The sequence below is a fragment of the Delphinus delphis genome, chromosome 17 (genome assembly GCF_949987515.2).
Source record: "Delphinus delphis chromosome 17, mDelDel1.2, whole genome shotgun sequence".
In the NCBI taxonomy this organism is placed as follows: Eukaryota; Metazoa; Chordata; class Mammalia; order Artiodactyla; family Delphinidae; genus Delphinus; species Delphinus delphis.
In genome coordinates, this window is record NC_082699.1 from 38,585,855 (window position 1) to 38,608,568 (window position 22,714).

The 22,714-nt window shown below is 36.5% G+C and overlaps 1 protein-coding gene and 1 pseudogene across 1 annotated transcript in view; one reads left to right on the forward strand and one right to left on the reverse strand.

The window, feature by feature from the left end:
- TMEM67 (transmembrane protein 67) overlaps window positions 1–14,949 on the forward strand; it is a 43,172-nt gene extending 28,223 nt beyond the window's left edge. Inside the window, exons 21-28 of the mRNA XM_059994897.1 lie at window positions 379–519; window positions 4,708–4,788; window positions 5,273–5,389; window positions 9,264–9,380; window positions 9,487–9,591; window positions 10,137–10,239; window positions 11,872–12,014; window positions 12,955–14,949. Coding sequence (XP_059850880.1) covers window positions 379–519; window positions 4,708–4,788; window positions 5,273–5,389; window positions 9,264–9,380; window positions 9,487–9,591; window positions 10,137–10,239; window positions 11,872–12,014; window positions 12,955–13,035 — 888 coding nt within the window. The 3' untranslated portion in view covers window positions 13,036–14,949. The remainder of the gene's footprint in view (window positions 1–378; window positions 520–4,707; window positions 4,789–5,272; window positions 5,390–9,263; window positions 9,381–9,486; window positions 9,592–10,136; window positions 10,240–11,871; window positions 12,015–12,954) is intronic.
- Window positions 2,949–3,261, reverse strand: LOC132440246 (signal peptidase complex subunit 1-like; annotated as a pseudogene).
- Window positions 14,950–22,714: the final 7,765 nt, after the last annotated feature.

Below are 22,714 nucleotides of genomic sequence, written 5' to 3' on the forward strand. Positions count from 1 at the left end.
GTTTTAAAGTATAAAAGGTATTTTACATAGTTCCTGGCATATGTTAAAACTCATGAAATACTGGTTGTTCATTGGTAGTTTACTGAAGAAAGCTTTATTCTCTTGACAGAAATTTTTGAGCTTTGTCTGTGTATATGATAATGTTATATTTGGCCTTTAGTCATATTGAAGAGAATACCAAATGAACTAGCTAAATATTTTGTATTAAATACTTTGTAATTAAAATACTGGATAATTATTTTTATCTAGATTTTCTACCATTTATACAAACTTGAATACTTTAGTTTTTCAAGGTAAGGGGTAGAGAGGAGGGTCTTATTTTCAGACTAGAGGAGTTTTCTTTATGTCTGTTTAAATTATTTTTTCTTATTATTTCAGGTTGTGGGATTCAAGAACTTAGCATTAATGGACTCATCTTCTAGTCTTTCCAGAAGCCCACCTAGCTACATAGCTCCTTATAGCCGCATTTTGAGATATGCGGTGTCTACCGCTCTTTGGCTAGTCATTGGAATTATACAGGTAACAAGAGATTGTTCTTTTAAGCAACATTGCCTCTCTATATTTTTAACTCTGTTTACATGCTAATCCTCAAATATTGACCACAACATGATTTCTATAGTATAAAGAAGGTGACAAGAACAACAATAATAATAACTAATAGCTAATTTTTACATAGTATGATAATCTAGGCACTGTGTTAATTTACTGCATTACACAAAGTAACTTACTTAATCTTCATAGTAGCCCTCAGAGATAGATTCTTTTAGTATCCTCATTTTATAGCTGAGGATGCTGAGGCACAGAAAGGTTAAATATTTGCCTAAAGTCCTGCAATTAGAAATTGGCAGAACTGGAATTTGAACCCAGGCAATCTGATTTCAGAGTCCATTTCTTCTCAATAGTGGGTCTCTGAAGGGTCTTTCAGAGTCTGCAGCTTTCTAGTCACAGGATTTAGTTTATATATAATGATAGGAATTGCTAAGGTACCCTTAATCTTTTCTTTTCTTTTGAAATATAACTTATAGTTTACATTTATTTATATATCATTAAACCTCTCAAAAACCAGTACCCCTTCTGAAATCTTCTCTGAAATATTTATTGAAATAGCTGAAACTAAAAATAAATCTTCTCAGGTCCCAGGGCTCTAGCAGAGGATCTTTTCTGTGCTTACTTCCCTTATCTTCTTAAAGCTTTAAAAAAAAGAATGAAGGAAGAAAAGAAAGAAGCAGCAGCTACAGCGCTTAACTCTGATCTCTGCATTTCTTTCTCTTGCTTACAGACACTCCCATGAGTGGAAAAAGGCTTTCTGTTTGATTAAGATCTCTCTAACTTTTAAGTAAGCAAATGAAGGTGGGACCTCTAGAAAGAATAGGTTGAACTTCGTGTAAACTGGAGAGCAAATATTTGCCTTAAAAGCTTATTTTAAACGATCTTTGGGATTGAAATCCCAAAATTCCTACAGAATTGGACTCAGGTGTCATTCTGAAACTTAAGAATAGACTCTTTAAATTTGCATTTATTTTAAGTTGGTGAGACTTGTTCAAACTTGAAGCTATAGGATAGAGCTAGTGAGGGATAGTTTGACAATTGGAAAAGAAAAAGAAACAGAAATTAGGATTTGAAATAAAATTTGATTAAAAGAATATGGGGTTTGATTTTTTTCCTTCCAGTTTTATTGAGATATAACTGACATACAACACTGTATAAGTTTAAGGCGTACAGCGTAATGATTTAACTTACACACATCATGAAATGATTACCACAATAAGTTTAGTGAACATCCATCATCTCATACAGATACAAAATTAAAGAAATAAAAAAAAATATTTTTCCCTTGTGATGAGAACTCTTAGGATTTATTCTCTTAATTTTTATGTATAACCTAAAACAGTGTTAATTTATCATGTTGCACATTGCATCCTTAGTACTTATTTATCTTATAACTGGAAGTTTGTGCCTTTTGACTGTTCTTATCCAGTTCCCCCCCTTCCCCCTCCAGCCCCCACCTCTGGTAACCAGAAATCTCATCTCTTCTTCTAAGAGTTTGTTCATTTGTCTGTTTGTTTTTGATGTATAATTAACCTACAACACTATGTTAGTTCCTGGAACACAGCATAGTGATTTGATATTTCTATACATTTCAAAATGATCACCATGATAAGTCTAGTTACTGTCTGTCAACCGTATTATGGGGTTTGATGTTTATCATCAGTATAATAGTAAGAAAATATTTATTTTTACATATACCAATATAAGTTTTTGTGAATAGATGAGATTTATCTGGGTGTAGAGAATTTAAAGGAATACCATCTGAAGCTTTTCGTATTGATTGAGTACAACAATACGGAAACCCCAAATAGCAGTGGCTGAAATAAAAGTGACTTTTCTGTCTCCTGTGAGAAAGAAGAGCAGAGGTTGGCAATGCAGGGCCAGCAGGGTGGCTGCTGTCAGGCCCAGATGCCTGTTGTTCTGCTCTGCCCCTCAGGACTTCACCTCTAAGGTCACCTCGCAGTCCGTAATGGCTGATGGAGTTGCAGGGGTGAGCCAGGGGAGAAGACCTCACCCTTTCCTCTTTATTTGTTCACTATGAGTTTTAACTGAAAACATTAAAACAGCTTAACTACTCATAATAAATTATGAAACTGTAATAGTTAAATTGTATTATCATTTATGAGGCATTTATTCTTCCTTATTTTGTAGACCTGCAAGAAAGTTTGCATACTTGTGTTGTTTTCTGTTCTGCATTTCAGAGGAAGATTATTAAGAGAAAGTCTAAAAGTTTTATAAATCAAAACCCAACTGAGAAGTAAAATATAAAGAGAACAAAATTTATATATAGCTGAGCATAGGTGGTTTTTAGCTCACGTTTCAGGTATGAAAACAATTTAGCTCATTTCACATGAAACACAAGCAGGTAAAGTAGTAAAGCTGAATCATGAAAACCCCTATCAGTTATTTTTAGCATGCCTCTTAATTTTTCTTTCCCCTGGTTTCTTGTCTTGTGTGCCGGAGTCTCAAACAGAGCAAGTCTCGAACCACTTGAGGGGGTGTCAGTGATAAATGGGCCATGAAGGAAAATGTCAGCAAACACGAAAAAGCAAATCCTGCCATAACTTTGTAGTCCACCCAGACTGTTCAGCCACATACCCATCGATAAATCCAAATATTGCAGAAAAGAATAATTCCCTGAAACCCCTGTTCAGCTAGCTTCTGGCCCTTGTAATCCATTTGTGTGGGCAGTGAGCTCAGATGCTCCAGCATGACTGGATGAGGAGGTGGGCAGTGGAGCAAGGGCAGCCCAAACTCAACGACCATAAGGGCCGGGGTCTGGTCCTGTGTGCAGATTGGTGGGCCTGCCAATCCGGGGAGTGCAATGGACGCTCACCCTCTCCTCTTTGAGAGCCCTTTCAGAAGTGTCTTTGACATCTCCTTGGTCAGAACTTGGTCACATGGCCACACTTCACTGCACTGTCAGCTGGGTAGACCCCCTCAAAGAAGGGGTCTGTCACTAAGGGGAAGGGAAAGGATTGTTCAGGCAGCAACTAGCTGTCTTGGGCACTACCGTCTAACCTCGTTCTTTGTTTCTCACTTTGCTGTCATTTGATACCATGGTCACATTCTCAAACTATCAGTGTTTATTCCTAAAATATCCATAAAAGTTCCTTTAGCCTATTACAGTTCCATAAATTTGTCTATACAAAATCTTCTTGATTCTCATAATATTAGGCTTTATTGTTCACTCCTTATATTTCCCCAAACCCAGCTTCTTCAATTTTTAAGTGGCATCTCTTAGTTTTTAAACTTTGAATGTTACTGTTTTTCATGTCATTTAAAGGAGTTTTAAAATGTGTTCAGAGACTATTTAGGAAAGTTTTCTCAGTGTTCACCTGCTATATTCTTTTACATATCTGAGTACGTGTTACGTGCGAGGCACTGTGCTGAGCTCAAAGATATGCTGTAACAAGAACAAGCCACAGCTGTGACAAGTGCTGTGAAGGGCATCAGCAGGGAGATGAGATAGTGAGTAGAGGGGGAGGTAAGGGGAATGGAAGTTAGGAATGCGACAGCAGGCGACAGCTTTGAATTGGGTGGTTAGGAAATGTTATCCTTCTCTGAAGTGGATCTAAGAAGGCCTACAATGTAAACTTTTCTCTTGTGATTTATAAAACTTCCCTTTGTAGTATTGTTATTAAATCTATCTAAGAAAACACTTGAAACCATTCCATTTGAATGTTTAACACATTTTCTGTAGTTGAAACAGAATACTTGACATATGCTTTTTATGTGCTACTCTATCAGAGAAGATTAATTTGAAAAACAGCAATTTTTCTAGTGGCTTTTTGAATTTAGGAGATGAGCGGAATTGCAGAACCAGACCTAAATCTGGCCATTAATGCATTGGTTTATCCTAAAGCTTTTAAAGCCCCTTACTTCCTCCCCCTGTGTTTGTCCTATCTTATTTTAATGACACAGAAAAGTTTTTTAAATTCAAAATAAGCTCCCTCAGTGAATCTTAACACAATTGCAAAGCATTCTTCCTTTGACAGAAGAATCAGAAATGATAACTAGGATTTTATCCCACAGGAATTGTTATTGGCCACTATGTTCTTGGTTGGAACTTCTTTTTTCTTATGACACTATACTGTGGCTATGAAAGAAAATTAAATCCTAAAATCTAATAAACATAAACTTGGCTTAATGTTTCAGATTGTGTTCTTTGCTGTCTTTTATGAGAGATTTGTAGAAGATAAAATTCGACAGTTTGTTGATTTGTGCTGTATGAGCAATGTAAGTACTTTCTGACTTTATCTTGCAACTGTTATTTCTCCCTTTTTAAAGGTCATGAGTACACTAAGAGAGGCTTTAAAAGTGATTTGCTATGATTGTATTTTTAGTCTGATTTCCACTGGTGGTTAATTCCAGAGATGGTTATAACAAGCTACAATTTAATATTTACTGTCTTAATTTTTCCTTCTTTATTTGCAGTTTCTTAATTATGAATTGCTTATGCCACCAAACAGTTCACCTGAAGTCCCTGAAAAGTTTTCATATATCAACCCTGTTTCTTCCTTTCTTGGGAGTGTCTCCAGTCTCTTTTGCATCTACTTTTTAAAATAACCTCATTATCCTTTATTATCTTATTATTCTCTTTATATGTTTTCCAAGAATTCAACCCTCATTATTTTGAGAGAAAGGAAGCAATTTTAAGAAGAACTTAATTTTTATTGTTTTGCAGTTGAGTTGCTAACTGCTTCTTCTTCTCTTTTGATAGATATCAGTGTTTCTGTTATCCCACAGATGTTTTGGTTATTACATTCATGGTAGATCAGTACATGGGCATGCTGATACTAATATGGAAGAAATGAATATGAATCTTAAAAGAGAAGCGGTATGAATGTATTTTATATCTTTTTGTTTTTTAAGTTGAGAGATGGTTTCTCTTAATCTGGGATTTGTAGTAATCTTTTTAAAAAATCCTCATTGGTTACTTTTGAAAGTTGCTAGGATACCAGCTCATTATCCTGAACACTGAAAGAGAATGAATCAAATTCCATCCTACAGTTCTTTTATGAACTGTATTTCAAAGTAACCAAATAATTCATGAGGGAAAGATCTTTCTGTTGGAAGAAAGTAAAAGGAATTCTAAGTTAGAAAATCACCGTTTTGTAATGACTAATGGATTAATGCCTATAGGCTACAGTCATCAATGGATGCTAAAAATTAAGTGAAGGATGACAGGGAACTTTATAATGAGGAATCAGGTTGATATAATCTGAACACACTGGCTCAACCTTACTACAAGTAAAAGTTAGGAAAACTGACATTATGCACTTCCTGTTATGATGCAGTAGGGAAGTACATAATATCACCCATGAAATATTCTTGCCTAAGAAAATTGAACCTAAATGTAATCAAGCCTCTAGATCTAACCACCAGTTTACAGGAAATAGAGGGGATAGAGACAAAATAATACCACAGGAAGCAATTAGCCAGATGCAAAATGTTAGGATGTCTCACAGGACAAACGACCCAGTGTCTCCAACAAATCAAAGGCATGAAGAGAAAAGGAGAAGTGGTGGTGGTGGTGGAAGAAGACTGTTAGATATAAGAGAAATTTAAGAAAAAAAAATAATCAAATACAATATGTAGACTTTGATTGGATCCTGATTCAAACAAACCAACTATAAAAAAATCTTTGGGAAAAATCTTGGAGATTTAATAGACTAAAGACTAAATTATATTAAGGAAAGATTAATTTTATTAGGTGTGAAAATGGCATTTTTTTTCAAGGCCTTATTGGTTAGAGATACATACAGAAGTATTTGCAGATGAAATAACATGGTATCTGGGGTTTGCTTTAAAAGAAAAAAGTTGGGAGGATAGATGAAAATTGGTAAAATGTCGCTAATTGTTGAAGTTGGGTGATGGATGGTTTACTGTTCTTTCTACTATGTATATTAGAGAACTTCCATAAGAAAATTTAAAAAGAAAAATATGTACTTAAGAGGAAAAACCAAGAGGATTTATTGATTAAGGGACTATACCTGTGACTTGCAAGAACTTAATAGATTATAACAACATCTCAGAGAAGAACAATTTGTTTAATACATTGAACTGAATCAGTTGTTTAACTATTAGAAATTATACCTGGACTGAAAGGTTAAATTTAAAAATGAAACTATGAAAACCTAGAAAAGAATATTTCAGATTGGGAGATGACAATCTAAGCATAAAATACAGAAAGCATCAAAAAGTAACATTTGTTGATTTTACTTTATTAATGTAGAACATTTGTGTAGACAACAATTATATTAATAAAAGACATGGGGTAAAATTCTCATAGTAAATATGACAAACATATTGATAGCTATTGAAAGTCATATAAATCAGTAAGCAAATTAAGTTAAAACCTCAGTGGAGGGACTTCCCTGGTGGTCCAGTGGTTAAGACTCCACACTTCCACTGCAGGGGACACAGGTTCAATCCCTGGTTGGGGAACTGAGATCCTGCATGCCGCAGAGCGTGGCCAAAAAACAAAAACAAAACAGAACAAAACAAAAAATTCCCATGGAAAAAGGACAAAAAGATTTTTTTAATATGTAAATAAACAGAAGAGACTAATAAACGTCTAAAAAATATTCACCTCATAAATCATAAAAGAAATGAATGTAAAAACAACATTTTTACTTTCTTCAAATTACCAAACTTTTTTAAAAAAAAGCTAATAGTTAGTAGAATCAAGGACAGGGTGAAATGGGCACTCGTCTCAGAATACATTTTTACAAACGCTGGAAAGCATTTGGCAAGAGTTTTTTAAGAATTCATTATCTTTGGGACTTCCCTGGTGGTCCAGTGGTACAGAATCCACCTTACAGTGCAGGGGACGCGGGTTCAATCCCTGGTCGGGGAACTAGGGTCCCACATGCCACGGGACAGCTGGGCCCACGTGCCACAACTACTGAGCTCACGTGCCTCAACTAGAGGCCGCATGCCGCAAACTACAGAGCCCATGTGCTCTGGAGCCCACACACCACAGCGAGAGAGAGGAAAAACCTGCATGCCACAATTGGAGAGAAGCCCACGCACCACAAGGAAGAGCCAGCGTGCTGCAACTAAGACCTGATGCAGCCAAAAATTAAAAAAATAAAGAGTTCATTATCTTTGACTTACTGATTCTATTAATCTAACTCAAGGAAATAATTAGCAGTGTGAAAAACTACTTAGGTTCAGGATCTTCATCACAGGGCTTAATTTATAAGGGCAAAAAATACGTAAAAATGGGAGAATATTAAGTAAATTGGTTTACCTATACAGTGAAACCCTAGGTAAACATTAAAAATCATGTTTTATAGAACATTTAATGACATGGGGAGTTGCTGAGGATATAATGTTAAGTGAAAAAGAAATCAGTACGATCCCAGTTTTATGCCATCTATATGTATATGCCTAGACAACAACAGGAAATGAAATACCTTAAAATACCTGTATCTCTTGGTGTTCAGATTATAGGTGATTTTTTTTCTTTTTTTGTATTTCTCCATATTTTATAAATTATCTGTAGCAGCATGTGCTTTTTTAATCAGGAAAAAAAATTTTTTTTTTTTAATAGAGAAATTCACTACACATAGACTGCCTTTAAGTCAGTAGAAAACCAAGTGTTATATTATGTTTCCAGCTTAGGTTTAGATAAAGGAGGAGAATGTTAAGCTCCAGAGTAGGCAAATAAAATTGAGAATGGAGGCAAGAATACTTATGCTGAACCCTAAAGCATCTATGAGAATTGGCTAGGTCGGGGGTAGGGCAAACTGACAGGCATATGGTTCTCAGGATTCAAGTCGTGTCAAAGAGACTTGAGTATAACTGATTCACTTTGTTATAAAGCAGAAACTAACACACCATTGTAAAGCAATTATACTCCAATAAAGATGTAAAAATAATAATAATAATTTAAAAAAGATGAAATAGATATCTGGTCTATAACATTAACCATTGGGTCATGTATCACTACCTTTTTTATTGGAATTAATTAAGGAAGCATATTAAAGTGTTTAGAAAACAAAAAAGACCATTTATAAAAGTAGCTAATTCTAGGACTAGACTTTTTGTCATTTATTAAAGAGCAATAAATTAATTATAAAAAAGCTAAGAATGGGCTTCCCTGGTGGCGCAGTGGTTGAGAGTCTGCCTGCTAATGCAGGGGACACGGGTTCGAGCCCTGGTCTGGGAGGATCCCACATGCCTCGGAGCGGCTGGGCCCGTGAGCCACAACTACTGCACGTCTGGAGCCTGTGCTCTGCAATGAGAGAGGCCGCGATAGTGAGGGGCCCGTGCACCACGATGAAGAGTGGCCCCCGCTTGCCACAGCTGGAGGAAGGCCTCACGCAGAAATGAGGACCCAACACGGCCATAAATAAATAAATAAATAAATAAATAAATAAAAAGCCAAGCATTTGAAGCCCTTTAAAAAAAAAAAAACTAAGAATATCAATATACAGTGAACTTAGTATGAGGTTTTTTTTAAGTAGGCAGAGTAAAGGAGATGATACAGCACCTGCAAGGAAGTATGACGAAATAGAAATTAGTAAAACCTAGAGGGGAGTGGGAACCTTGAATACTGTTGGACTCTCATTGTCTCAAATATAATAGTTCAGTACAATTTCAGTTGGCTTCCAAATCTTGTAATGTTAAATATTGTATTTTCTTTTTAAGATAGGCAAAATTTTCATAATCTTGATCTTAATTTAAATTTTTTAACTTTTCAGGAAAATTTGTGTAGCCAAAGAGGTTTGATACCCAATACAGATGGTCAAACTTTTCAAATTGCTATTTCTAGCCAAATGAGACAACAGTATGACAGAATCCATGAGACACTAACAAGGGTTTGTATAAAGTACAATTCACATATATTTTGTCAGTATTTCATGTTATTTAGATACCAAGGATGTAAGGCATGTTGCATTTATCCTTGTCTCTTTTTCACGTTAGAAAAATGGCCCTGCTAGACTATTGAGTTCATCAGGAAGTACTTTTGAGCAGAGTATAAAAGCATATCATACTATGAATAAATTTCTTGGCTCTTTCATCGATCATGTATGTATCATCATTTATTTTTAAGCTAGAATCAAAATGCAATTTTAAAAAAGTTAACGAGGAGTGTCAATTATTTCTTCAGTCAACCAAGTCAATGGACTTATGCCTTGTGGGGTTTTTTGTTTGTTTGTTTGTTTTTGCTGTAAAAACTAATACTGTGGCTTAGGAATGGAGTTAAGTTATATAAAAGGAAAAGATTTTTACCTGTCTATTAGCATGATGATTACCTTAAAATATGTCTGTACTGGAATTTTGTTACTTAACAAATATTATCAATTATTTATTGTAGAAATATGCTATGATTGTATTCCTAAAAAGCTTGTTATAAATTGATTTTCAGTATATCTAGTCCTAAGTACTACTAATAGCATTTAAAATTTAAAACATTCTTAAAGAGTATTTTGTTATAAAGTCCAGCGTAGTAAATTGTCTTGATTTTCTTTGTGTCCTATTCATTTTTCTTTTTCTCTCCTTCTGATTTTACAAAAATTGGGAAGCATTCATTTCACTGCTGTTTTTGAAATGACTCTCGTTTTTTATATTAGGTTCATAAGGAAATGGACTACTTTATAAAAGATAAATTGCTTCTTGAAAGAATTCTTGGAATGGAATTCATGGAACCAATGGAAAAAAGCATCTTTTACAATGGTACCCTTCAAATGCCTTTGCTGAACTTGATTATTATTTTCCAAGTTTGAAAAAACATGCTTGTAATTCCTGTCTTTTGATTTTATACTTTTATATAGGAAACATAATGAACTTAGTTAACTTCAAGGAATTATAGTAGTTTTCTGTGTCCCATTTTATTATGTCATGTATCAATAGCAAGAAACAAATATATAAAAGATAATTATTCTACAAGAAAGTAAAAAAATCAAGATGTACAATCATCATCAACAATTTCTTCATCTCTATTGGGAAATTAGGAGAATATGAGCTAAGGCAGTAGTGATGAGGATAAAGAAGAAGAAAAGATTGCCAGAGATGTTAAGGAAAAGAGCGTAGGAGAGAAAGAGTAGTCAAAAATCATCCGGATTTCCAGCTTTTGTGACTAGGTGGTTGGTGGTGGTGCCACCCTTCTCTGAGACAGGAAGTGCAGATGGAGGACCAGGTTTTGAAGGAAAGAGGATGAATTTGGTTTTGAATATGTTGTGTCTTGAGGTACCTTTGGGACATCTAGGAAGAGATGTCCAGTAAGCCATTAAATGTAAGGAACTGGGGGACTGGATCTTAGGAGAAAGTAAAGGCACACAGTAAGCTGGGGAGTCTCATCAAATGAGATCATTGCTGGAGCGATGGCAGTGAAAGGTCACCCACGAAGAGTGCATATTGCTGGCTTGTTTATTTTTTAAAAATATGTATACAACTATATGTACAGAAGTGCATATCTTGTAAGGATATAGCTTAATGGCCAGTGAATTTTCACAAACTGAATATATTCCTATAACTAACTCCCTGATCAAAAAAGAATGTTAACAGCAAGCCAGATGTCCTCTTGTATAGAACAAGAGGTCCTAACTGGGTATCCATGGGCGGCTGAATCACTGAAGTGATTCTCTGTACCTCCCTGAAATTGTGTGCAAGATTTGTATATGTGTACTTCCCCCACTTCCTCTCGTGAAAGGGTCTGTAGCTTTCATTAGAATCTTAAAAGGGTGTTCACATCCCAAAAAGGATGAACCCCTACTTGGGGAGTGAGAAGAGAAAAGGTCTCAGAGAAGAACCTTAGGGGACTACTTGAGACATAAATTATAGCACACTATTCTAGTCCTTGCTGGTTTTGTTTTGCTTTTCATTTATTTATTTTAATTGAAGTATAGTTGATATACAATGCTGTGTTAATTCTCTGCTGTACAGAAAAGTGTGTTTTGCTTTTTAAACTTAATCTATCTCAGAGAATCTTTCTAAGATTCTTTAGCCTTTAGTTATATAAACAAATAGAGAAGGGATATTCATTACCTGATCATTGAAAGATATTGACTGTGTACTTAAACTACTAGCAATTACAACCCTTGGTGCAAATGATAAAACTACTTTTTATGAGCAGAGTTCTTTGATTAACCTTTTAGATTAGCAAATTTTAATACCCATTATTTTTTGTAAACCATGAAGTATTTTTTTCTTTTTTTAAATTCAGGTATAATTGACATACAATAGCCATGAAGTATTATAGTAACTAGTTGTTTTTAAATATCCAAGTTTTATCACCAGAAATTTATCACAGGTTTATTCTATTTTTAAATTTCTAATTTATGTCTTACAAATTGCTTTTTTTGATAGATGAAAGTTATTCTTTCAGCAGTGTTCTGTATTATGGAAATGAAGCCACTCTTCTTATTTATGATCTGATGTTCTTCTGTGTTGTGGATTTGGCTTGCCAAAATTTTATTTTAGCATCCTTCCTTACGTACCTACAGCAAGAGGTAAATTTAAGAATTTTTTCTGGGTTTCATTTAAAAGAAGTATGTTAGAAGTAGATATTTATTTTTATAGCAGAGAGTAACAATGTATACTCTCACTAGGAATTTATAAAGATTTAGAATATGATTCTCCCTGCCAAAAAAAGGAAAAACATTTCAACGAGGTTCATTCTACACTTTCCTTCAGGTTCAATGAAGTACTGAGGTCTCGGGGAAGGCATAAGTTGCTTGAGCAAATGTGAAAGGAACCTAATAGGAAGACATTTAAATTACCCATCTCTCCTACATGCCAGCAGTGAGCAGTAATTAGAGTCCCATTCACCCTGTGCACCAGATGTTACTGTAACAAAAAGGCAAGCTCTGAGATGTAGCTGAGGCTCAGCCACTTTAACTTGTAACTCTCACACATCCCCTATCTGCTTGGATTAGAAAACAATTGCGTGGATGGGTGTGGAGCCTGAAATGGAGACGTCAAGAAAAACCAAATTTGTTCTAGAAATGTTAGTATTCATAACACCCAAATATTCCCCACTATGTCAAAGAAGTATATGAGTTAATAAGATATATTAGTTTTTGATAGCGATCTAGAATTAGAACAAATTCTGTTCCTAACAGTTCTTTTGACGTTTCCATAGCTTTTAGAGCTAGAGGAAACTTGTCTTGCCAAATATTTAAAAGTATATTCCTGTGAACCTAAGGGGATTTGTATTATTAATTTATAAAAATATATTCTGAATAGGGACGCACACTGCTTCAGTATTATGAAAGATGATAATAGTCTTGAAATAATTTTGTGTATTGCCATGGAATTCAGATGTCTGATACATGAAAATAAATAGTTGAGAGAATTAGCTAGTTTAATTTAGATATTTTAATTGATGTGCACAATTAATTTCCTTTATATATATTTTTTTCCTTCTGAATTGTTTTACTTTTTTTTCAGATTTTTAGATTTATTCGTAATACAGTAGGACAGAAGAATTTGGCATCCAAAACACTGGTGGATCAAAGATTTCTGATTTAATTTATTGAATAGATAAAGACAATTATAATCATGGCAAAAACAAAGTCATGATTATCAGGTTAGTTTGCCATATTTTTTAAAACTTGTAATACAAATTATTCTATTTTTATTTTTTAATCTACAGAAAGATTTATTTTTATAACTTGTAGATACATAACTTGCCTTGTGAACATGTAGTGTGATACAGTGGAAAATATTATTTTCCTATTATGCATGGTATTTAATTCACCAGCTTATAGACTAGATAGCTCTGACAATGGGACAAAAAAAAAATCTAAATATTGCTTTCAGCATAACATTTTTTTAATGATATTCAAAACAGTCCCCATCATTTGTCTCTGTAGATTATTTTATGAACTAGATTTGCCTATATTTTCTCACACTGAAAAAGAATTTTGATTCCAATTTCAAGCCTAGTTTTCAATTCAGTATTTTGTTTTACATATTTTCTGGTTAAATAAATGTTGAAAATATTTTCAAGTTTACTTAGAAATTTGAAATTGTATATGGGCTGAATCAATTTGCCTCATTTTAATTGTTCACCCTGTTTGGCAGTGGACTGATTCACTATTGGAATAATAGGCACCTCGTGAAATGGTACATAGTCATTCCTTTGTATACCTGTATTATTAGGTCAATATACTCTTTCCATGAAGTATGTTTATATCTCTAATACCATTTACATTATTGAGCTGTAATATGTGACATTTTCCTCAGTATAGCTTTTTATACATTTATTCATTACTTAACATTTTAAGAGCACTCCCAAAACTTTGCTCTTCAATTATGTTTAAAGATTGTAAATAACAAACTGTAAGTTATGTTAACAAGGTGATTTATTGAAAGTAAACTTAGGCTTCATAAGTTAGTAGGCTAGTATTTTTTTTTTAAATAAGGAAAAAAATATGAGGAGCCAAAATATAATTAATGTAAATCCTGAGCCATGTAGCTAATAGTTTTCCATGATATTATTTTTCTTCAATATGCTCTTTAATAATCCTTTTCATTGTGTACCATGAACTTGAAAGTCACCTTATTTCAAGTATAGTGGTCATTAACCCCCAAAGCAACATTTCTTACTGCCTTCTATGTTAATGTGTAAATACTTAAATGTAATGCTATGTAAATATTGTTTATATTACTGAATTGAAAATATAGAATAAAACATTTGGTGTTTCTCTTTCCTGTTTTATTAATATGTATTTTATGAAATAGCATTTAGGAATACAACAGTATTGGGGCGGGTGTCCCCAGCCATTGCTGAAGCTGAATCCTTTACATTCTCTGAATCTTGAGGATGACTGAGAAGAGGGGAGGCTAATAAGTTGAGGATTTGAAACTCTGGTTTCTTAAGGGTCACAGTACAGAAATGCCTTTCTAAAAGCCTCAGAGATAAGTAAATGTACCAGCATGGAGTTTTAAAGCCACCTACTCAGAAGCTGATGAAAGAAATACGACTCTCATTCTACATAAAAGAAGTTAATATTCGTGTGAATGTATCTAAGTGGAAATTTCAAAAAATATGATCCGTTGGCTCACCTGCTGATAAATTAAGACAGAGAAAAGACATTTAAAAAATCATTTGAAAGTAGTTTTGTACAATATTATTTTTATTTTGGTTAGATACATAAAAGGGTATACAGGTTTTCATATACTGTTGACTCTTGTGTTCATATTTCCACGGTTTAAACTTTGTGATCATGTGCTTAATTTTCTACTAGACCCATAATCTTTTGTCTATTTCTGTAAAACCAACCCACTGTACTTTGTATATTATATCCTTAATTTTACTGATTACATAGAAACATTTGATAAATCTCTTGGTCATTTCATAATAACCCTAGGTTCACCTAGAGGTTCTTTACAAGCTGCTTTGTGCTTTCTATCCTCCTTATTTATTTATTTCTTTTAATAAATTTATTTATTTATTTTTGGCTGTGTTGGGTCTTCGTTTCTGGGCGAGGGCTTTCTCTAGTTGCGGCAAGTGGGGGCCACTCTTCATCGTGGTGTGCGGGCCTCTCACTATCGCGGCCTGTCTTGTTGCAGAGCACAGGCTCCAGACGCTCAGGCTCAGTAGTTATGGCTCACAGGCCCAGTTGCTCCGCGGCATGTGGGATCTTCCCAGACCAGGTCTCGAACCCGTGTCCCCTGCATTAGCAGGCAGATTCTCAACCACTGTGCCACCAGGGAAGCCCTATACTCCTTAGAAATGCATAGGCCCTTGAAATAATTCTGCAGATTAGTCTCTCTATTTGAGATGTTTATACTCGCTTACTTCTTTCATACTGCTGCCCTAGCAAACTGCCTTTTGAGAAGGCTCTGCTGTTTACCTAGATTGAGAAGCATTCAAAATGACCATTAACACAGTGCTTGCACGCATGAAACATGTACCTTTTTGTTGTTGGTAAACATTGACAATAAAAGCTGAGAGGAAATAAATGTAAGTTGAAGAGCAGTGTGGCTTAATGGAAAAATGCTCCAAATTTAGTAACAGAAGCCGTGGATTTGAATTAGAATTTTGCCCTTTGTCACTTACTAGCTTTGTGACTTTACACCAAGTTGTTTGGCATCTTTGAGCTTCACTCCACATCTTTATAATGGAAATAATATCCTTTGCTTACCACTTGTAAGGATTAATTCATTAAGATAGGCTTATAATGGTAAACTATGAACACTGGAATTTTAAAATATTTTAGTTTGAAATATGTGCCTTCAAATGTATATTCTATCTTGCTAATAAATTAATTCTATGATATCAAAACTGAGATTACTGATTTCAGTAACTAAGTAATGAAAATCCTGGACCTTACTTCTGCCTCAGTCACCCCAGCCTCAACAAGGAAGAGGCCTTGGTAGATGTCAGACCTTTAGTGAAAGGAGGCAAGAAGGAGCTGTTACCCCATTTTGTAGGTGTGGTTTGTGGTACAGATTAGAAAAGAGTAGAGAGTGGAATGTTGTCTCTGGAAGGGAGGGTTTATTTCATTTGCTTATTCATTTATACATTCATTCAAGCAACATTTCCACCCATTCCCACTCCCTGGCCCCTCAGAAGGGTAAGACAATTAGTAGAGGAAACAGGTATAGTAACCATAATTACAGCAATCTGAAAAGTGCTGCAGCCACTAGGGTGTGATGTGAGGAAAGCTCGTAACCGCATCTCTGATCATCAGGGCTTTGACCTGACAGAGTGGTATTTGATCTAAGATTTAAAGATAAGACAAGTGCAATCAAAGCAAGGAACAATATATGCTCTGAGGTGAAGCACATGGCCATTGGCTACTACAGATTGTTTGAATACGGAATACATATATTGTTTATATATATGTTTTTAATATTCTGTATATTATGATGTTTTAACATCTTAACATTTTTTTCAGACTGGGGAGAGACTGCCCTGCTGGGACTAGCCAATTCTTAGAGGTAGCAAAGGACCCACACAGAAGCAGGCCTCTGATATGCAAACTCACCAATCCAGAGCCATACCTGCACCATCTGGCCCTTACCCCCACTGGAAGCAATATTCCTCTGCCTTAGTCATCCCAGGACCAGGTACCAGGCAACCAGGGACCACTCCTATAGCTTAGAGCCTGCTGTAATTATTCAAAGTAACCAGTTCTAAGTTGTTACCCTGCCCTGCCTTGCCTTTCCTGCAGAAATGCAGAAACTAATAAAGGCCATGGCCTAGGCTCTTCCCTCGCTCCTGTCCCTTTGCCTCCTGACCAACACTGGTGCTTCCCCATGTGGCTCTGCATGGCATGGGTGCCTCCTGTTTCTGACCTGTGAGTATAATAAACTTTGCTTTCCTGAGCCTCTACTGTGTCTCTTCTTGTGGCCGAAGCTGACTGACTATCCCGTAAAGGAACACACAACAGTACATTTGGGGGTTTTGGAGGGAGATGGTTGGAAAGGAAAACAGGAGCCATATCATTAAAGGCTTTTACATCAAGCCACAGTGTATGCAGAGTTTAACCAAGCTAAGTTTCCCAGCCTACCTACAAATGAATACTCAGTACCCCGAAGAGTAAGTGAATGGACAGAGGTGCAAGAGGGGACCTTCCACAGTCAGATGGCTCTGGTATAATTGATGGTCCATGGGCTAGGAGACTGCCTGGCTGCATGTCATGGTTCACAAGAAAATACATTGCCTATAAGAGAGGCAGTAAGGCAGTAAAGGATAGTGGCTGAGAACACAAACTCTGGAGCCGCACTGCCTGTATTCAAGTCCTGGCACCACCACGTAGTAGCTGGGTGGTTTGGGGTATCTTGCTCATCTCTAAAAGGGGATAATAGTACCTATTTCATAGAGTTATTGGGAAGGTTAAATGAGTTAACGTGTGTACGGTGCTTAGAAGAGTGCCTGGCACATAGTAAATGCTATGTAGATGTTAGCTATGTAATAGTAGTAGTAGTAGTAGTGGTAGTAAGTCCCATGAATATTTAATTATGAAAGAAAGACCCAGATTAGTCCCCTGGGAGCTTGTATTAAGACACTGTCACATCGCTGGGAGTGCTAGAACAGTAGACAAACTGCCCAATCAAAGCAGTCTGTAGGATTTAATAAGTAACTTTCCTTCTATTATAGTTATTATTACAAAAGAAATACATGGCTGTGGCCCAAGGATAAACAAATGACCATTGGGAGGGAGACTAGAAACAGCCACAGGTATACAGCCACTTGATTTATGACAAGGGTGACATGCAGTGCAGTGAGGAAAGGGTGGTTTCTCAATGTTCAATTGAATATCACAAGGGAAAAAAATGAATCTTTACCCTAATGTTACACACAAAAATCAATTTCAGGCAGATGGTAGATCTAAATGTGAAAGTTTAAATGATAAAGCTTCTAGAAGATAACATTGGAAAATATGTTCATAACATTGGTGTAGGCCAAGATGTCTTAAGACCCAGAAAAGACCGACCATTGGTAAGTTGGACTTCACTATTTACATTAAATTTACAGTTATGCATATTTACAGTAAATGTAAATTTTCCATTTACGTTGAAATTAGGAACTCTGTTCATCAAAAAATAGCATTATAAGAATGAAAAGACAAACTTCAATATGAGGAAAAAAATTGATAAACATATATCTGACAAAGCATTCCATCCAGAATAAAGAACTCATCAAATCAATAAGGAAAAGACAGACAATCCAATGGAAAAATGGGCAAAAAACTGAAGTATGCATCTCCCAAAACCGGGCTCGCAAATGACCAACCAGCACATGTGAAAAGTGCTCAACCTTAGTCATCGTGAGAATGCAAAATAAAATCAAGAGATACCGCCGACTACCCAACCATCAAAATGGCTAGTATCTTAAAATACCAGCTGTTGGTAAGGAAGTGGAACAAATGACTGATACTATGTTATACAAAGCGAGAGGATTTGTCTTATTAGACTGGACTATTTTCCAGGTATCTCAAAGATGTTAAGACTCCACGTCTCTGCCCTGTTTGACTGAAGCAGCGGTGACAGCGGATGGCAGTAGAGTGCATGCTGAACTCTGGCCAGCTTTCCAGGGTGTTGAGCTCCCTGGGCTGCAGAGCCTGGGGACAGGGTTCCCTAGCATCGCACTTCAGGACCTTGACCTTGTCACTGCTCCTCACTTCTACTGTCCCTCCCCGTATATGTAATGCTGAGGTTTTTTCAACCCAGGTTTGGGAATTGAATGCTAAAAGTAGAAATATAAGAGAGAGAATCACGAAACAGGTCATGTCTCGAGGAAAAAAAAGCTCATTAAAAATCTAATGATTATGGAATCTTCCTTCATTTTAATAAAATACACATTTACATTAAAATCTTAAAAAAAAAACATTATCCAGAGTATGTAAGGCCTCTTTTATAAATATAATCTCACTAAATGGGGCTCTTTATGATATTTTCCTTATATGCTATGATATATGATATATCATAATGTAAAATGTGACATACTATATTGTATGTTAATACTATATGTTATATGTTTTAATGTGGCAACCTTAAACCTTCATCAAAAGGCAATATAGTTTCCAAAACCATGCAGCCCACGTTCTTTTCTTAGATTTTCTTAGAGTTTGTTTTACATGAGTGAGGCCTCTATATTAAGCAAGATTACAAGAGAGGTTTTCAGCATGTATAAGTGTGATGACACGTGTATGTTTCCCCCCTATTTTTTGTTTACGCAATATTTGTACTTTTTAATACTATGATGCTATTAGTTTTCTAGTTTATATCTCATATTTATTCTTTTACTTGATGGAATCAGAAGAAAATAGTCACACACAGTCTTGACCTGACTGAGAGAGCCATGGTCAAGCCTGTCACTGGGCCTGGTCTCTACCAGTCTGATCTTCTTTAACTTGTACCTGTTTCTTTTCCTTGGGGAGAGAATGATGGAATTTATATATAGTGACCTGCTGCTTACTAAAACTACATCCTATAACTATGAGCTTACAAACAGCCTTCTCATATACATCTTCCAGTTACAAATCCATGTTTAAATGACATAGCAAATATAAACAAGATTTTTCACCAAAAATTTGTGTTTACCCCCCGCCCCACAATCAATCACTTTGGTTACTTGGGCACAACCGTGTGACAGAAAAGGAAGCTCCTGGGTAGCAGGTGGCACCACTTAGCCTCATCATTAAGGGAAAGATCAGGTCTGTTTTGATTTCTCTCTTATCCCAATTGTCTGGCATTGCACCTTGAAAATAATAGCAGGGACTTCCCTGGTGGCGCAAGAATCCGCCTGTCAATGCAGGAGACACGGGTTCGAGCCCTGGTCCGGGAAGAACCCACATGCCTGCAGAGCAACTAAGCCCGTGTGCCACAACTACTGAGTCCGCGTGCCAGAACTACTGAAGCCCGTGCGCCTAGAGCCCGTGCTCCACAGCAAGAAAAGCCACTGCAAAGAGAAGCCTGCGCCCTACAATGAAGAGTAGCCCCCTCTCGCCACAACTAGAGAAAACCCGCTTGCAGCAATGAAGACCAAACACAGCCAAAAATAAATTAAAAAAAAAAAAAAAAGCAAATGTGTAAAAGAATGAAAATGAATGAAGGGGTCTTCTGGTCAGAGTTATTGTCTGTTATCACGAAGACTGGGGGAGATCTCGTGATGCCATTACTGCTTGCTCCTATAGAGCATAATCAATTTTCAAATATTTATCCAGTGTTTATACACGCCAGGTACTGGGCTAGGTCCTAAGGATACAAGGCCTTTTCCAGCTTCTAGGATCACCTGGATTCCTTGGCTCTTGGTTCCTTCCTCTTTCTTCAAGGCCAGCAGCGTAGCATCTTCAAATCCCTCTCAACCTCTGAATCTCCTGCCTCAATACACTCTGTATTTAAAATACAGAGACTGATTTTACTTATAAGGACTCCTGTGATTATTGGGCCCACCAGATAATCACCATCTTAAGGTCATTAACTTAATCATATCTTCAGAGTCCTTTTTACCATGTAAGGTAATGTATTCACAGATTCTGGGGATTAGGACATGACTATCTTTGGAGGGGGGCATTATTCTGCTTACCACAAGCAATTAAAAGAAAATGTACAGGGTAAAAGAACATAAAACCTACAACACCTAAAATAGTTTGGGTAGCCTTGTTAAGGCCTGTTGTGGGAGGGTAGCAGAGATATAAAGGATGAGCAGAAGTCAGCCAGGATGATGGGGTGGAAATGAGGGTGAACATTTCCAGAGAGAAGGAACATGTGCAAAGGCCCTGAGGTAGGAGCAACTCCGTTTACAGGAGCTCGGGGTGGGCCATTTGACAGAACTTACCAACAGTAGAGAGAGGATTTGCTTAGAGTCAAGCATACAGTTTCAAAGCAAGAAAAAACTTAAGTTCTGGATTCTATCTACTTCCCCGTTGCAGCAGCCAGAGCAAGATTTAGTTTTGTTTGTTTTATTTAGCTAGCTAAATGTGGTTCCATCCACCGGACAGTTCTCATTTTCTGGAGCCTTTCCCAAATCCATCATCACACATATTTTCAAAGGATTGTTACCTAAAAGAGAGAGAGACCAAACTCAGAACACAAAGCCAAGGCTCCATTCCTACTTGGGGAAGGTCTGCTCCTTGCTGGGGGTCGCCTATTATTCCGATCATGTTTTCATGTTAGCAGTTTTCTTTTTGCAGCCACTCTTGTTGTGAGGAGCTGAAGGACGGAACTAACACAGCAGGAAAAAACAGCTGTTAGTAGACCAGGGCATTTAAAAAATAGTTTTAAAATAAATCATAGAGCTCTTTTTCCCCTTATGTCACTGTTGAACTTTTCTCAAGCCAGCTCTCATTGGGAATAATTGTAGCCACTGTCTGCGTGGCACTTTGATTCCCAATATTTTGATAAATATTTGTAGTTAGTGTTTCCATGGCACTTTGATTCCCAATATGTTAATAAATGTTTGGGTGTCATTCCATGTATCCTTTTCAGCTGTTTTGTATTATGAGCACAGCAATGCCAGCTGCCAGGGAGACTCATTAAATTGACATTTTCAATACTTCTGTAACTTACGAGAGCAATGTACCTCTAACCCCCAGAGGGTAGAGGGTTATGAGATCTTATGACCAGAGTATCTATCCTAGATACTAACCAAACCAGAACTTCAAACCCATTTCTCTTATTATGCCCTCTCTCTTTGGTTATTATAAAGCTGCAGGAAGAGCCCTCCTTTAATCCCTTTTTTGGTTTTTTGTGTGCTTACCATAAAGAGGCAGAATAGAATTGTAGTGAAGAGCAAAAGCTTTGAATTCTGAGAGACCTGGATCTGAACTCCCCACTTCTCTGGTTCCTTTGTATGTGACCATAAGCAGACTCTTCAACCACTTTGAGTCTGTTCTTCATCTGTCAAACTAGAAGATAACTGTCTCAAGAGGGTCCTTGTAAGGATCAAAGGAGATAATACACATAAAGTTGTTAGCACAGAGCCTGGAACAGGTAATTGCACAATGAATGTACATCACTGTGACTGAATTACTGTTTTGACAACCTCAAAACAATTTGATGCGACACATTCACTTATTTGAATGCCTCTGTGTAAACCTGCGGTGAGTATAGATATGTCAGTCCAGAAGACAAGACGTGGCCAAAAAACGGTGCTCCAGAAAAAGAGAAACACCTTTGATTGACCAATAACCTCAAGACGGAACAACAGTGGGAGGAGTGTTAACTTCCTTAATGCAAGTTAAGGCCCCTTTAATTGAGTATCCAAAAGAAAGAAGGGAATGGCCCTACTATGTGCCACACTCATCCATGGTGTCTGGTTCCAAATGTACCTGATTCTTAGGGGCCTTGACAAATTGGATTTTATTTGGAGGGTGGTGATTAGGATGATGAAGGATCTAGAGATGCCCCAGGAAGAATAACAGAAGGAACTGGAAAAAGATTTACCAGGAGCACAGTGGCTTTCTTCAAATATTTGTCCCGTGGAAGATGGAGTTAATGTCCATATAGCTCCCAACCACTGACTTAGAATCAATGAATGGAAGCTATGAAACAGTGGATTTCAGCTCAAGAGAGGGAAGAACTTTCAGATAATTTAGAGACACCTAAATAACAGTGGTTCCTCGTCATTTAGGCCTTCCTACACATGCCTTAGAAAGGCACATGTAGGGATGCAGAGAGGGGTTACCTTCCTTGGGGCAAGTATGGACCATGTGGATTCCATGGTCCTTTCCCAGTCTGCCACTTGGGTGTG